The 13,328-nt window shown below is 34.1% G+C and overlaps 1 protein-coding gene across 1 annotated transcript in view; it reads right to left on the reverse strand.

Moving 5' to 3' along the window:
• Positions 1–292: 292 nt before the first annotated feature.
• Positions 293–13,328, reverse strand: part of Zc3h15 (zinc finger CCCH-type containing 15) — a 32,773-nt gene continuing 19,737 nt past the window's right edge. Inside the window, exons 3-10 of the mRNA XM_076865718.2 lie at positions 8,461–8,572; positions 7,831–7,983; positions 7,171–7,262; positions 5,650–5,832; positions 4,147–4,293; positions 3,881–3,982; positions 2,908–3,031; positions 293–1,102 (exon numbers count right to left, since the gene is read on the reverse strand). Of these exons, the coding sequence (XP_076721833.1) occupies positions 912–1,102; positions 2,908–3,031; positions 3,881–3,982; positions 4,147–4,293; positions 5,650–5,832; positions 7,171–7,262; positions 7,831–7,983; positions 8,461–8,572 (1,104 nt within the window). The 3' untranslated portion in view covers positions 293–911. The remainder of the gene's footprint in view (positions 1,103–2,907; positions 3,032–3,880; positions 3,983–4,146; positions 4,294–5,649; positions 5,833–7,170; positions 7,263–7,830; positions 7,984–8,460; positions 8,573–13,328) is intronic.

Here is a 13,328-nt window from a genome sequence, read left to right on the forward strand (position 1 = left end):
AAAAGTAGCAGTGTAATATGGAAAAATATATAATATAATAATGGTAAGTTATCTAGTATTAAATATGTCATTAACAAATGATGTCCATTTTAAATGTGTTATCACCCTAATTTTTCAGGGAATCTCAATGACAAAGAAACTCAACCCAAAGATTTCTGGTGAATTTCTTTAGATTCTTGCAAATGGACTAATCAAACTTGAGTATGCACTATTTTAACACCATGGACCTCAACAATTCTGATGTAGTCTTTGAAAGTGATATAAAAACTTAGAAAAAAAAAAAGGGACCATATTTGGATTTTAATGTATGATGGTCTTTATTTACAACTTTATTGGCAAAAAAGAAGAGGGAAAACTTAAACAGTTTAACACAGGGCATTGTAGCTGATCCTGTCAGGTTAAAGAAGTTCCATTTTAAATGTCCATCCAGTTGTTCAAAGATACAATACTGAATCTGCATATGCAGTATCCTTTATGAAGTACAGTGCTCATGTTTTAGGCAGTCTTTAAAACATAAATTCAAAGGAAAGGAAACCACTCATTAAAAACTGCATCAAATAAGGGGTATTTAAAATTTATGTTGTTCCTGGTAATAATACATGCCCAATGAAAACCAAAAGCTGGAAAAGCAGTTACATTTCCTACTTGAGTGGACAGTTACGACAATCAATCATTTTCTGTAATGACCATTATATTTTCAATTTATCATGAACTACTCTGAACTTACTATGAGATGTAGTCAAAGTCAGAAGAGAAGACGTAGGGAGATTATTCCTTTTTTGGAGGAGAGTAAGCCCTCCAGAATCAGCATGGGAAATAAACATCCTGTTGATTCTAGGTGGAAAAAATTAATGTAGTCAATTTCAACTCATGCTGAGCTGACTTAAATATTTTCATTGACTTGTTTGGTGTCATTCTTCTAAATCAAGTGTGTTTAATTCTTCTTCTAGTTCATCCAAATCTTCGCCAGTAAAAAGATTTTCATCAACAGGAACAGCATCGATGGCTCCATTTTCCTGTCCCTCCCCTTCGTTGTCTTCTTCCAAATCACTTCTTTCACCATTTTCAGCTCTACCTCCAGAAGCTTCACTTAATTTGTTTTCTAAAAATAAAAAATTGAAATCAATGTGGCATAGAAATAGAAAACACTATGCTCCACTAGCAGTTGACAGCTTAGACTAATACTTCTCCTTCCTTTATCTGTACCACCCCACTCTGCCCCATGAAAGCTATTCCTGGGGATTACTGCAGCTAGAACTGATTTTTCTTTTTCTAAGCTTATTTGTAATGATTATTTATGTCTACTGTAAAACACTGTGTTTACTGAAGGAACTTGAAACCTTAATGATTTACATACTTAAAGGCAAGATGAATCTTCTACAACTCTGTAGTCCCTACATGACCAGGTAATTAGGTTTTAAAACAGTCAACTTATACATAATGTGTTTGAATAAATTGCATGGAATCAAAAAATGCACATAAACAGCTATCTAGCTTTTAGTTTTGTAAATAGTAGTTAAATCACACTAATTGTAATGCTGTGTGAAACTAGAAAAATTTCATCATGTAACAAACTGTTATAAAACAGCCTAATAGGATGGGGATGCAGCTCAGTGGCAGAGCACTTGTCTTGCATATATAGGGTCCTGGGTTTAATCCCTAGCACCATAAAAAAGATCTTAGAACTATGTAACTATTTTTTCCTTATAGTAAACGAGAAAACAAAAATGCTGTCTCTCTTGTTCAAAGACATTTACACAAAGACAATTTTTTACAGCCTAATTTAGATTTTAGCTATTTCAAACACTTTTGATGATAGTCTTGGGGATTATAAATTCTGAAATATTACTCCTGCTTGTATCTAATATTACCCAAGTTCCACTTTTAAAAGGAGCAAATCAGTCTTTATATTGGGAAGACAATAGTGACAGCATTCTTAGATCTCCAGAGGACAGATTAGTGTTTCAAGTATAAACTATGTGCTTTATTATTTAAAAAAAAAAAAAAGGTTTAGCCTTTCTATCTTGGCTTCTGCTTCGTTAATATGAAACATGTCAAACTTTACTCCTCTCTAAAAAACCCTTACTCAAGGCACAATTAGACAAAAATTATAACAATCTTTCTTTCCAATTACACCGCAGACAGCTTTTCCTCCATTCTCAATCATTATTTATCTTTATAGGTCTTGCTTCTTTAACTAAGCTCCTTTAATTTAACAATTTCTCCTCCCCTATCAGATCTGTTTTCTCATTTAGGCTTCCTATATCCTAAAAAGCCCCTCCTAGGACCTCCTTCTTAAAGTCAAAAGTGAGTGGTACATACTGTTAAAAATTGGCAACTTATTCCTTTAACTCCTTTACTAACCATAACTAATAACTTATTTATAAATCTAATCCTCTTTAATTTTTCTGAAACTCTTATTTTGTAATTTTTCTCTGAGCTCCTCAGTATCTCTTTAAAGTATTTCCTCTTTTGTCTATCCTAAAATAACGCTGTTTGCAGTGTTTTGTAATGTTATTCTATGTGCTATGCCTAGATGAGCTCATTCACTCAGACACCCGAACAGATGGCTTTCAAACTGTTTTCTTCTGCAAATGGTCACAGAATACCCTAGACAATGTCATTTGTGATAACAAAAAGTCAAAATTCATGAGATTCCACACTGCACCTATTACCTATATCTCCAGCTTTGCTTTTGGTCCCCTTCTAGTTTCAGTTAATGGAATCAATATTCCCCAACCACTAATTTCTACAGATTCTCCTATTCACTGATAGTTTATATATGGCCAAACCCATATTTAAGTTACCAGTCTGATACCTACACATATATAATTTTTCCAAGCCTGGTCTCATTCTCTTTAGGTAGCTTTCTAGTTCTTAGTATTCTGTAATAGGTAGCATACTTACCATCTTTGTCTGAAGCATATGTGCTGAATCTTTCAAGACTGGCTACAGTAATACCTGTCTCATCTACATCTCTTGGGACGTACAGGCTTAAATCTATGTCATTTACGCTCACAGAATCATCAACCTTTAACAACACATAGAAAAGACAGTTGATACAAATAAGAATAATTTTCATACAGAAGGGGTCCTACTAGGGAAGGGGAAGGTACATGGGGGGGAAGGGAGAGTGGAGAAAATCAAAGCATGTTATATACATGTATGAAAATGTCACAATTATACCCGTTAACTTATACAATTATTAAGTACCAATAATTATAATAAATATGATAAGTTATTATAATAAATAGTTTCCACAAATTATTATTACTTCTAAGATTTATCTTAATGAAATAAAATTATCACTAATGTCAAATGAAAACAAACGATCAACCGTTATTTAAATTCATTTCTTTTTCCAAACTTTTCTGGGAAAAGAGAAGCATTGTCAAATTTGAAGTTTCCTTTGGCATTACATTTTTAGAGTATAACGTTCTTCCAATAATCTCCCTACGTCTTCTCTTCTATTTTATAAAAATCACATAAAAAATAAACAGTAAATTGTTTGCTATCACTGAAATTCTCTACAACCCAATGGCTGCCTTTGTAAAAGACTCTCTACTCTACATTTTAGGTAGTAACACTGTCCCATGATTTTAAGCATAAAATATTAAACACAAAGGCCTTATTTTTTATTTTAAAGGAAGACTAAAACATATCTTATAGCTAATACTATAGCACATAACTATATACAAAATACTGTCCTAAATTCATAAAATAACTACAAAATAATACAAATTTATTAGTTTATTTATGGAATAAACATCTAAACCAAGGCATGCTGGCTTCATTGTTGGTGCTCTTAACCATTCTGCTTTATTCTTTCTATTGTTTCTTTCAATTAACATGAGCAGATGAAGCCAAAGCATCCTCTTACCTCATCACCACCTGTTCCCTGAGTGTAACGGGTATCATCTGCTTCCTCATCGTCATCATTGACCAATTCAGGACGAAATTCAAACACTTCCCGGCCACTGATCTATTGAGACACACAAATGTTATCAACTGAGAAGAAAATTCAAATATTTCTTGGTCACTGATTTTAGACACATCCATTATTACATAAAGACAAAATCTTGCATGACAGGAATTATAAAATGGAAGAAACAGTAAAGGATCAACCTGTGTGAGTTTGGGACATACCACGAGAGCTTTCCCTGCTTTGAAGTCAGCTTTCCTTCTTTCCATATCTTGTTCAAGTTTGTCAATCTTTTCTTGTCTTTTTCTTTTCTTCCATGCAAGAAAAGACTCTAGAGTAATTTTGGTAACATTTGGACCTAGGGCAGAACGCTGCAAAGACAGAGCAGTTTTCTTTTAATGAATTAATTCCTTGCTTATGAATATCCTAAACACACTGAATATGGAATAAACTAATGCCCTTTTATATTACATGGCAATGAGCAAAATCAGTGACCAGATATACAAATACTTAAAACATAGTACTACTCTGAGCTAGATTTCTTCTCAACACTGGATATCAAAAATAAAACTTGTCAAGAAAAATTGTTTTAACATGAACTAATTATGAAAAACAAAAAGCACCATAGCAATATCCAAATTTCACTTGTTGAGAAACAAAACTAAATAAAAAAATACCACTTGCTTCTCAAGGGCAATAATCAGGTAATAAATATACAGAGAAATAATACTTGCTAAACATCTGCCTGGTATTCAATGTTAAAAGCTTTACACACATATGCTAACACATTGTCACCACTTATAAGCAGTGTTTAAAAGAAAATTTATCAAAGATGAACAGCTAACAAGTAGTGGAACTAGGACATAAACAGTCCCAAATACACTTGATTCTAAAGTCTACATTATAATATGTTGAATCCTATAATATGTCAAATATGTTTACTTAAGAACAAGGTATATAATCTCAACATTAAGCATTTATACGACTTAAGATTATCCACGATGAGACAAAATGTATATATTTAAAAATATATAATGCTAAATCTAAAACTTCCAATAATTTCATGTAATTCCTAATAGGCATATCTGTTAACTCACAGACTAAAATTGTTCTTTTTGCTGAGCCAGGAGTAGCTGTAGATCCCCTCAACCCTGCCTTTTTTTTTTTTTTTTTTTTTTTGTGGAGCTGGGGATTGAACTCAGGACCCTGTGCATGCGAGACAAGTACTCTACCAAGTGAGCTATATCCCCAGCCCTGCTGTAGAACCTTTTTAATCATACTTGTTCCCCCCTAATAAGATAGCATTTTAAGTCCAGCAATGGTATACAAAATATAACCGAAAAGCTGGAGGTGAAATGTGTTCTTCCATATATATATTAATAATTAGTATAATGGTAGGAAAAAAAAGATACAGACAAAAGCATTTAGGACTAACAAAGTTTAATCAATCTGAGATCTGGTTAAGCATTTTATATAATTCCATCTTATGAAAACAATTTGATTCTCAAAAAACTGTTATACATGATTGGCTAATGTTTATGGCTAGATTTACATTTTAGACGAAGAATAATTAAAGTAGGGCAACTTAGGAGAAAGGCCACAATATTTTTTCCCTTTCATAACAACATGCTATTGCCCCCAAGTGGTAAACATTAGAATGAACAATACATACTACTCTCAGAGGTTTTTTTGTTTGTTTTAAACAGCTGGAAAAAGACACTAGTTACCTCTCTTTCAATTAGATCTTCTAATGATATTTCATCTTCTTTCTCTTCTTTCTTTTTATCCTTTTTCAACACAAATCCAGGAGGTAGTGCATGACGATACATGCAATTATCACCCCCTCCAGGGCACACCCAAAACCAGCCATACTTGTTATTTTCAATAGCTTCAAGGAAATGCTTGCACACCTATAGAGACAATATTGTTTAGAAGTAGTGGCTTGATGTAGTCCATTTCCATGGTAAATGCTTAAGTATATCGAACAAGTACATTCCATTGACATTTTAGGACTAACTACGTACATGCAGAACTATGCCTAAAAATTTATCTTAAAATATTTGATACAACGACAAATTCCCTACAGAGAGAATTCATATAAAGCTCATATTTTAGAAAATGTTCTTTCTAATTATACAAAAGAACTTGTTGTTGTTGGGTATGGTGGCATACACCTGTAATTTCAGTGGCTTGGAAGGCTGAAGCAGGAGGACTGAGAATTCAAAGCCAGCCTCAGCAACTTATCGAGGACCTAAGCAACTTAGTGAGACAATAAAATAAAAAAAAATCTGGGAATTTGGCTTAGTGGTTACGTGACCCTGGGTTCAATACCCAGTACCAAAAAAGACTTTTGTTTCAAATTAGCATATATAAGTGGTCATGAAAATATCATAATTATGTTTTGATTTTATCTTTCCTAAATACTAGTGTCATACAGTAATAACAGAAACATTATATGAATTACATGACCATTTCATATTGTGAATCACAAGAGAACAAGGCTCAATAAGAACACAAAGGATAGCCACCCTTCAAAACATGAATGAATACAAGATGAATGGATACAAGATGCAATTATATTGAAGCCTCAGGTAACAACAACCTTTGCAAATAATGAAAAATTAACAAGTGATGTTCTTTTCCGAAGAAACAGTTGTCAGTTAAAAAAATTTTTTTCCTCATTATTAAAACCAAACAAATTATTATTAAAGTGGGTTAGTTTAACAGGTTTCCCACCATTCAGTATACACAAATATAAGATAATAATTGGGGGGGGGGGCTTGGGGAGAAAATGGGGCTTGAACTCAGCTGTGCTTTATCACTGAGCTAAGCTAAATCCCTAGTCCTTTTTATTTTGAGACAGGGTTTCCCTAAATAGCTGAGCTTCTTGCTAAGTTGTTGAGGTTTGCCTTGAACATGAAATCCTCCTGCCTCAGCCTCCCAAATTGCTGTGATTACAGGCATGCGCCACTGCGTCAGACTTCAAAAAAACAATTCTTATCTGAATATATGATTATATTCATCAATATCTGAGAAAGTACGATCACCCCAGAAAATAGCATTTAGAGGACTTTAGTGGCATGGTTTTTTACTTTCCAAATAAGAAAAAAATTTTGTAAAACATAACTTGTAAATTCTAAAAATAAAACTTGATCTAATAATCCAACAAAAAATTGTAATGATACCTTGACACATAATTCTCCCTAATAATAATTACCACAGCAACTCAATTCAAGAAAAGGACATACTATTTGAGTTTTTGGTTTTTTCTTTTCCGCCTCACCGTGCTTCTTGTTCACTACTTCTTCCAGCTTTTTCTCATCCCAATTATCCATAGTATCTAAAAGAAATATGAAGATTAAATATTTTTATCTACTGTTCTTACTAATGTATACCTTCTCAAATAGAGAGGGAATATACTGCATTGTAAGACTCATATCCTAACATATTTTTCTTTAAAACACCAAGGGTAGGCATAAAACAATATTATTAGAAATTCACCAATGCTTCCTAAGTAGCTGAGGCAAATGAGAAGGTAGTACTGTAGAAGAGTGACAAATTCAAAATAAAATTCCTGGCTTTTAAACATCTCAATTTATTTATTTATTTTTAGTTGTAGATGGACACCACACATTTATATATATATAGCTGAGAATCAAACCCAGTGCTTCACACATGCTAGGTGAGTGCTCTACCACTGAGCCACAACACAACCCCAGCCCACACCTTCATTTATTTTATCAAAGGAATAAGGAAGTAAAATCAGATTTTGCAAAAAACAGCAAACATAATTTATTATTCTTTACAAACAATATGATGAAGATTGTTACATTTAAGTTACTAAATATCTTAACAACAAACCAAAAGGAATAGGTATTTATTTTTAAGAGAATATTTTAAAAAAGTACCTTTTTCAAGTTCTTCATCTCTTGCATCAATGTAAACACTTCGTTTCTCACATTTTCTCTCCAAAGTCAAGTCATGAGAGAACTTACACTTATCTCCTTTAGTACACTGTCCTTGCTTGAAGAATGCACACACCACAGATTTGGGATCTGCACCTATATCAAATGGCATGTGAAATTTGCATTACAATCTGCTGGATAATAAAGTACAGATTGTATTTGACTAGGAAAATATTTCCTTACAATTCTTTCCACAGCATTTTGTATCTATTTCTCTGTTTTATTCTTACTAAAAGAGGTGCAGGGGTGGGAACTAAACATATACGTTATTACATAAATGTCACTTGCCTAGCTGGAGTCAATGAGGCAGGACCAGAGAAACAAACATGAGTGCTGCCAAAAATGTATGACTTATGCTTTATACAACTATAGCTTTGCCTTGACTACTACCAAAGATTAAATGTTATAAATCAACAAAGGGACTGTTTAAATTCTTAATTTTTCTGATGTGTGGGGCTAACGAACGGAGTTATAGTTGTGTAATGACATAGCTAATGAACAGCAAAACAAATCCAGAGTTGTAAACATCAATTACACTTCATAAAAATAACACCTTCAATATATAAGTTTTACCTTTGCTTATTTTTTGAGCAGCAACTACAGGTTTGAAAAGTTCATTCAGCTCCTGCAATTCTTTCTTTTTATCATCTTTCTTCAATTTCTTTTCAGCTTCACTTTGTGCTACCTAAAATATTCCCAGGTTTAAAAATGTAAATTTGATTATTTACAAAACTGTTTTCACCACACTGTAGTCAATAACATAACAAAGACATTTGCATATATCTGTATCTATAGAATGGTCTTGCAGTATATATTAAATATTGTGGTTAAACTATTAAAAAGAATTGCTAAACCCTGTAATGAATTCTTTTTTGGTCTAAAAATGGTACCATGTCTAATTAAAAGCATATTCAAAAGCTTATGGCAACAAACATTAAGCCTAACATTTTTAGTAAATGGTTTCCACTGAGATATATTTTTCTATGACAACAACCCAAAGAAGTATGAGTACATTTTGAAGATGAGCAATGCAAACCTTCTGAAATGTACAGTCCCACGCACAATTGTTCCACCCAAAACATTACAGTGTCGCTGTGAAAAAAAAAACAAAAAACTAGACTAGGTCATGGCAGGAAATTAAAACAACAACAACAACAAAACATAGTTCTAGGCACATGATTTACCTACCTAATTGATTATAGAGGATTCATCCAAACATTTATATATCAGGTCCTATGTTAGATGACAAGGAATATAAAGTTGAAAAGACAAAAGATGCTTATTTAAAGAAGTTCAGAATCTAAGGGAAAGACAGACATGCCAACAACTATAATATAATACACATGGTGCTCTGGGAACAAAAATATCTATATACCTACAAAAATTAGATTGAGTCGATAACCTTATAGATGAGCTCTTCTGATGAGCAAGAAAGGAATGCAGAAAGTGCCAGCCAATGAAGATACAGGGACTAGAGGAACAAGGTATGAGAAACAACAGTGAAAAATTTGGACTTTACCAGCAGGTGACAGGGTACAACTTAGTTGGTTTAAAATAAGTAAGTGACAAGAGCATGTTGTTGATTTTATATATATATTTATTTATTATCATCAGACCTTTATTTTGTTTATTTATATATGGTGTGGAGGATCGAACCCAGTGTCTTATGCTAGGCGAGCGCTCTACCACTGAGAGCTCTACACCAGCCCCAAGAGCATGTTTTATTTTTAAAAGGTGAGTATGGCAGCTTGGTGGAAGACAGACTAGAAATTCAAGGTTGAAGAAGGCAAAGAGCCTACTGCAATTGCTGTAGGCAAGAAAACACAAGAGTTAAAATAGTCATTAGCAGTTAGAATGGAAAAAAGAAACAAAGAGCTACTTAGGAAGCAGAACTGATAGGACTAAGTGACTGAATATGAAGTGTAAAGTAAAAGGAGTCTAGGATTATCATGTTTAATTAGTGGTGTTAAGACAGGGAATACAGGAGAAACAGGTTTTAGGATAGGAGGTGTAGATGAGCTCAGTTTGGGGCATACTCACTAGGAAATGCTTACAGAGCATCTGGGTGGAGTTATTTAGAAGGGAGCTTCATCAGACATTGATAATGATTCTACTGAAACTAAATAGAGTTTGATTTGAGATAAAGAATTTTAAAATAACAGGTTATAGATCATAGTTGATTAAAATTTTAGTGTATGAGATTACTCAGGACAGCATAAAAAAGTGAGCAAAGGATGCTTTCTCGAGGAATACCTGTACTTAATCAATCAACAGACCCTATGTAGCCCATGAAAGAGAACAAGAAATACCAAAAAAATTAGTAAAAACCAGAACAAAAGGGGTTAAAAAGAGGAATTTTAGGAAAGTAATGGCAAATGCTATAATTAGGTCAAAGACTTTCTAAGTTCTGACCTTGACCAATTAAAAAGAAAAAATTTAAGTCACTTTGTACTTCATTTCTTGGTACTGTGGATTGAAGCCAGAGGGGCTTTACCACTGAGCTACATTCTGTCCTTTTTATTTTGAAACAGGGTCTTGCTAAGTGGCTTGAGGCCTTACAAAAGTTGTTAACACTGGCCTTGACCATGTGATCCTCCTGCCTCAGTTTTCTGAGTTGTTGGGATTATAGATATGTGACCCTGTGCCTGGCCACTTCACTTACTTCTTCTTTTTAAATTTTTAAATTTGTTCTTTTAAAATATACATGTCAGTAGAGTGTTTTTGAGATATTATATATACATGGAGTATAACTTTCTATTCTTGTGGCTATACATGATGTGGAGTTACACTGGTCATGTATTCATATGAAAGAATAGAAAAGTTATGACTGATTCATTCTACTGTTTTTCCTAATCCCATCCCCTCTCCCTTCCCTTTAATGAAAAGTATTCTTTGCTCAATAGGCTCACCTCAAACATTTGTGAGGACCAGAAGAAGAATACAATGGAGACTCATAAACCACTTAAAATACTTAAAGTTAGAAATCAAGTCAATATTATAAAATATGGTTTATACTCCTACTTGTCTTATGACTGCAAGAACAGGCTCAAATTAAAATGCTCAGGTTCTATGTGGGAGAGTTTCACCACACAGTAGTATTGTAGAGTTAGCCCCTGACTCCTCTTCCTTTTCCCATCCAGTTTCATCCTTCCTTGGGAGTGAAGAGAGGTGAAAAGTGCTGGAGAGATGTAGAGGATTCAGAGATGTGAGCCTAGGACACATCCTCCTTTTGGCTACCCCAGGCATACTGCCAGCACAGCAAACTCTAAATGGACATGTTTATGGGGAAGGAGCCTTTAAAGGTCCTAGAAGTAGGCTCAGTTTTGTGGGGAAACTGTGCTTCAAAACCTGGGTAGACACATTACCTCAGACTCCTTATCCATAGGAAGAGAAATGTCTGGGGCAGACACTCAGTAGGGTCATCCTCTATGGCACAGGGCTTACAGCAGTGCACCTAATGTCCAGGACTACTGCTCATTTTCTAAGTTATTAATGATGGTCAGGTACTCCATCTTCCCAGATGGTCCTGTTACCTAAGACTATATCAAAGTTATAATACTGAATGTATAATCACACCTAAATACTACCATACATTTTGTGACTTTGCACAGGTCTACGAAATCTGAAATTACCACTCAAAACACCATAAGGAAAGAAAAGTCAAGGGAGAAAGAACAGAATTGAAAAATGAAATTTCTTCTCATTTAACCACCAATGGAATTCTAGAAGGGATAACTTACCTTCCACAGAAAGAATAGTGACCAATGTCACTAAATAATTTAAGATCATTTAACAAGATAGGATTCAACAAAAACTGCATAGTGCTAGCATAAAAGCAGGCATATAGACCAAAGGTACAGAACAGAAGACACAGATACAAAACCATACATCTACTGTCATCTGACTCTTGACAAAAGTGCCGAAAGCATAAACGAAGAAAAGACAGCCTTTTTAACAAGTGGTGCTGGGGAAACTATTTATATGTAGAAGAATGAAATTAGACTCTTAACTCTTACCCTGCACAAAAATCAGCTTGACATGGATCAAAGACCTAGAAGTTTGATCAGAAACTGTACAACTCCCAGAAGATAACGTAGTGTCAATACCCCAGCATATAGGCACAGACAATGAATTTTTCAATAGGACCCCTGAAACTCAGGAAATAATGTCAAGAGTTGACAAATGATATGAAACCAAGTTAAAATGTTCCTATAGAACAAAGAAAAAAGAATGTAAAGATAGAAACTATAGAAGAAAATCTTTGCTAGCTACTCTTCTGATAGAAAAGTTAATATCTATACTGTATAAAGAATTCAATAAACTACACCCCAAAGTCAACAAATAACCCAATTAGTAAATGGGTAAATTAATATTAATAAAATATTAACTTAATATTATGAATTAAACAGACATTTCTCAAAAGATAACATGAAAAAGATATTCAACATCACTAGCAATTAGTGAAATACCAATCAAAACTACAGATTTCATCTCACACCAGTTAGAATGGCAGTCATCAAGAATACAAATGATAAATGCTGGAGAGGATATGGTGAAAAAGAAACACTACTATGCAGAAAGCCATCTGTGAATTACATGAAGGTCTTCTCCTGGTATGGTGCCAGGGAGATTTAGGTTTGGCATTGTGAACTCTCATGGCAATAGATTGCCCAGTGCATGTGACCTTTATCTCTGCTCTGCTAAAAAGATACCTCATAATAGCTCTGGAGTTGGGCATATCTGTTGGGAACTGAACAGCCCACATTTAACCTTTTTTGGAAGGCCTTTGATATTTCCAGATATAAATAAAGCAGGCACAGGCTCCAATTTACCAGAGTATAGAAGCTCGATCTGCTGATTGGCTTTCCCATCCTGCCCCTGCTTTTGAAGCTACTTTCTGTGTTCTGTGGTTATTTTTCGCCCTTCTATTTTTTCTCAGCTTTTATTTCTCAGCCAATCCATTCCACTGAGGGGAACCCCATTTCCACAGCCTATGTGGGACGTGGGTGAGACTACTACACTGTTGGTAGGATTGTAAATTAGTACAAGCACTATGGAAATCAGTATAGAGGTTGCTCAAAAAACTAGGCATGAAACCATCATATGACCTAGTGATACTACTACTCAGTATTTATCCTAAAGAATTAAATCTTCATCTGGGCTGGGGATATAGCTCAGTTGGTACAATGCTTGCCTCAAATGCACAAAGCCCTGGATTTGATCCCCAGCACCACAGGAAAAACAAAGAATTAAAGTCATTATACTACAGTGATACATGCATAGCCATGTTTACAGCAACACAATTCATAATAGCCACAATATGGAACCAGTTTAGATGTCTATCAATGAGTAAGTGGACAGAGACAATCTGGTATATCTACACAATGGAGTTTTATTTAGCCATAAAGAATATATAAATAAATTATGTTATTTGCAGGAAA

Source organism: Callospermophilus lateralis, chromosome 9, assembly GCF_048772815.1.
Source record: "Callospermophilus lateralis isolate mCalLat2 chromosome 9, mCalLat2.hap1, whole genome shotgun sequence".
In the NCBI taxonomy this organism is placed as follows: domain Eukaryota; kingdom Metazoa; phylum Chordata; class Mammalia; order Rodentia; family Sciuridae; genus Callospermophilus; species Callospermophilus lateralis.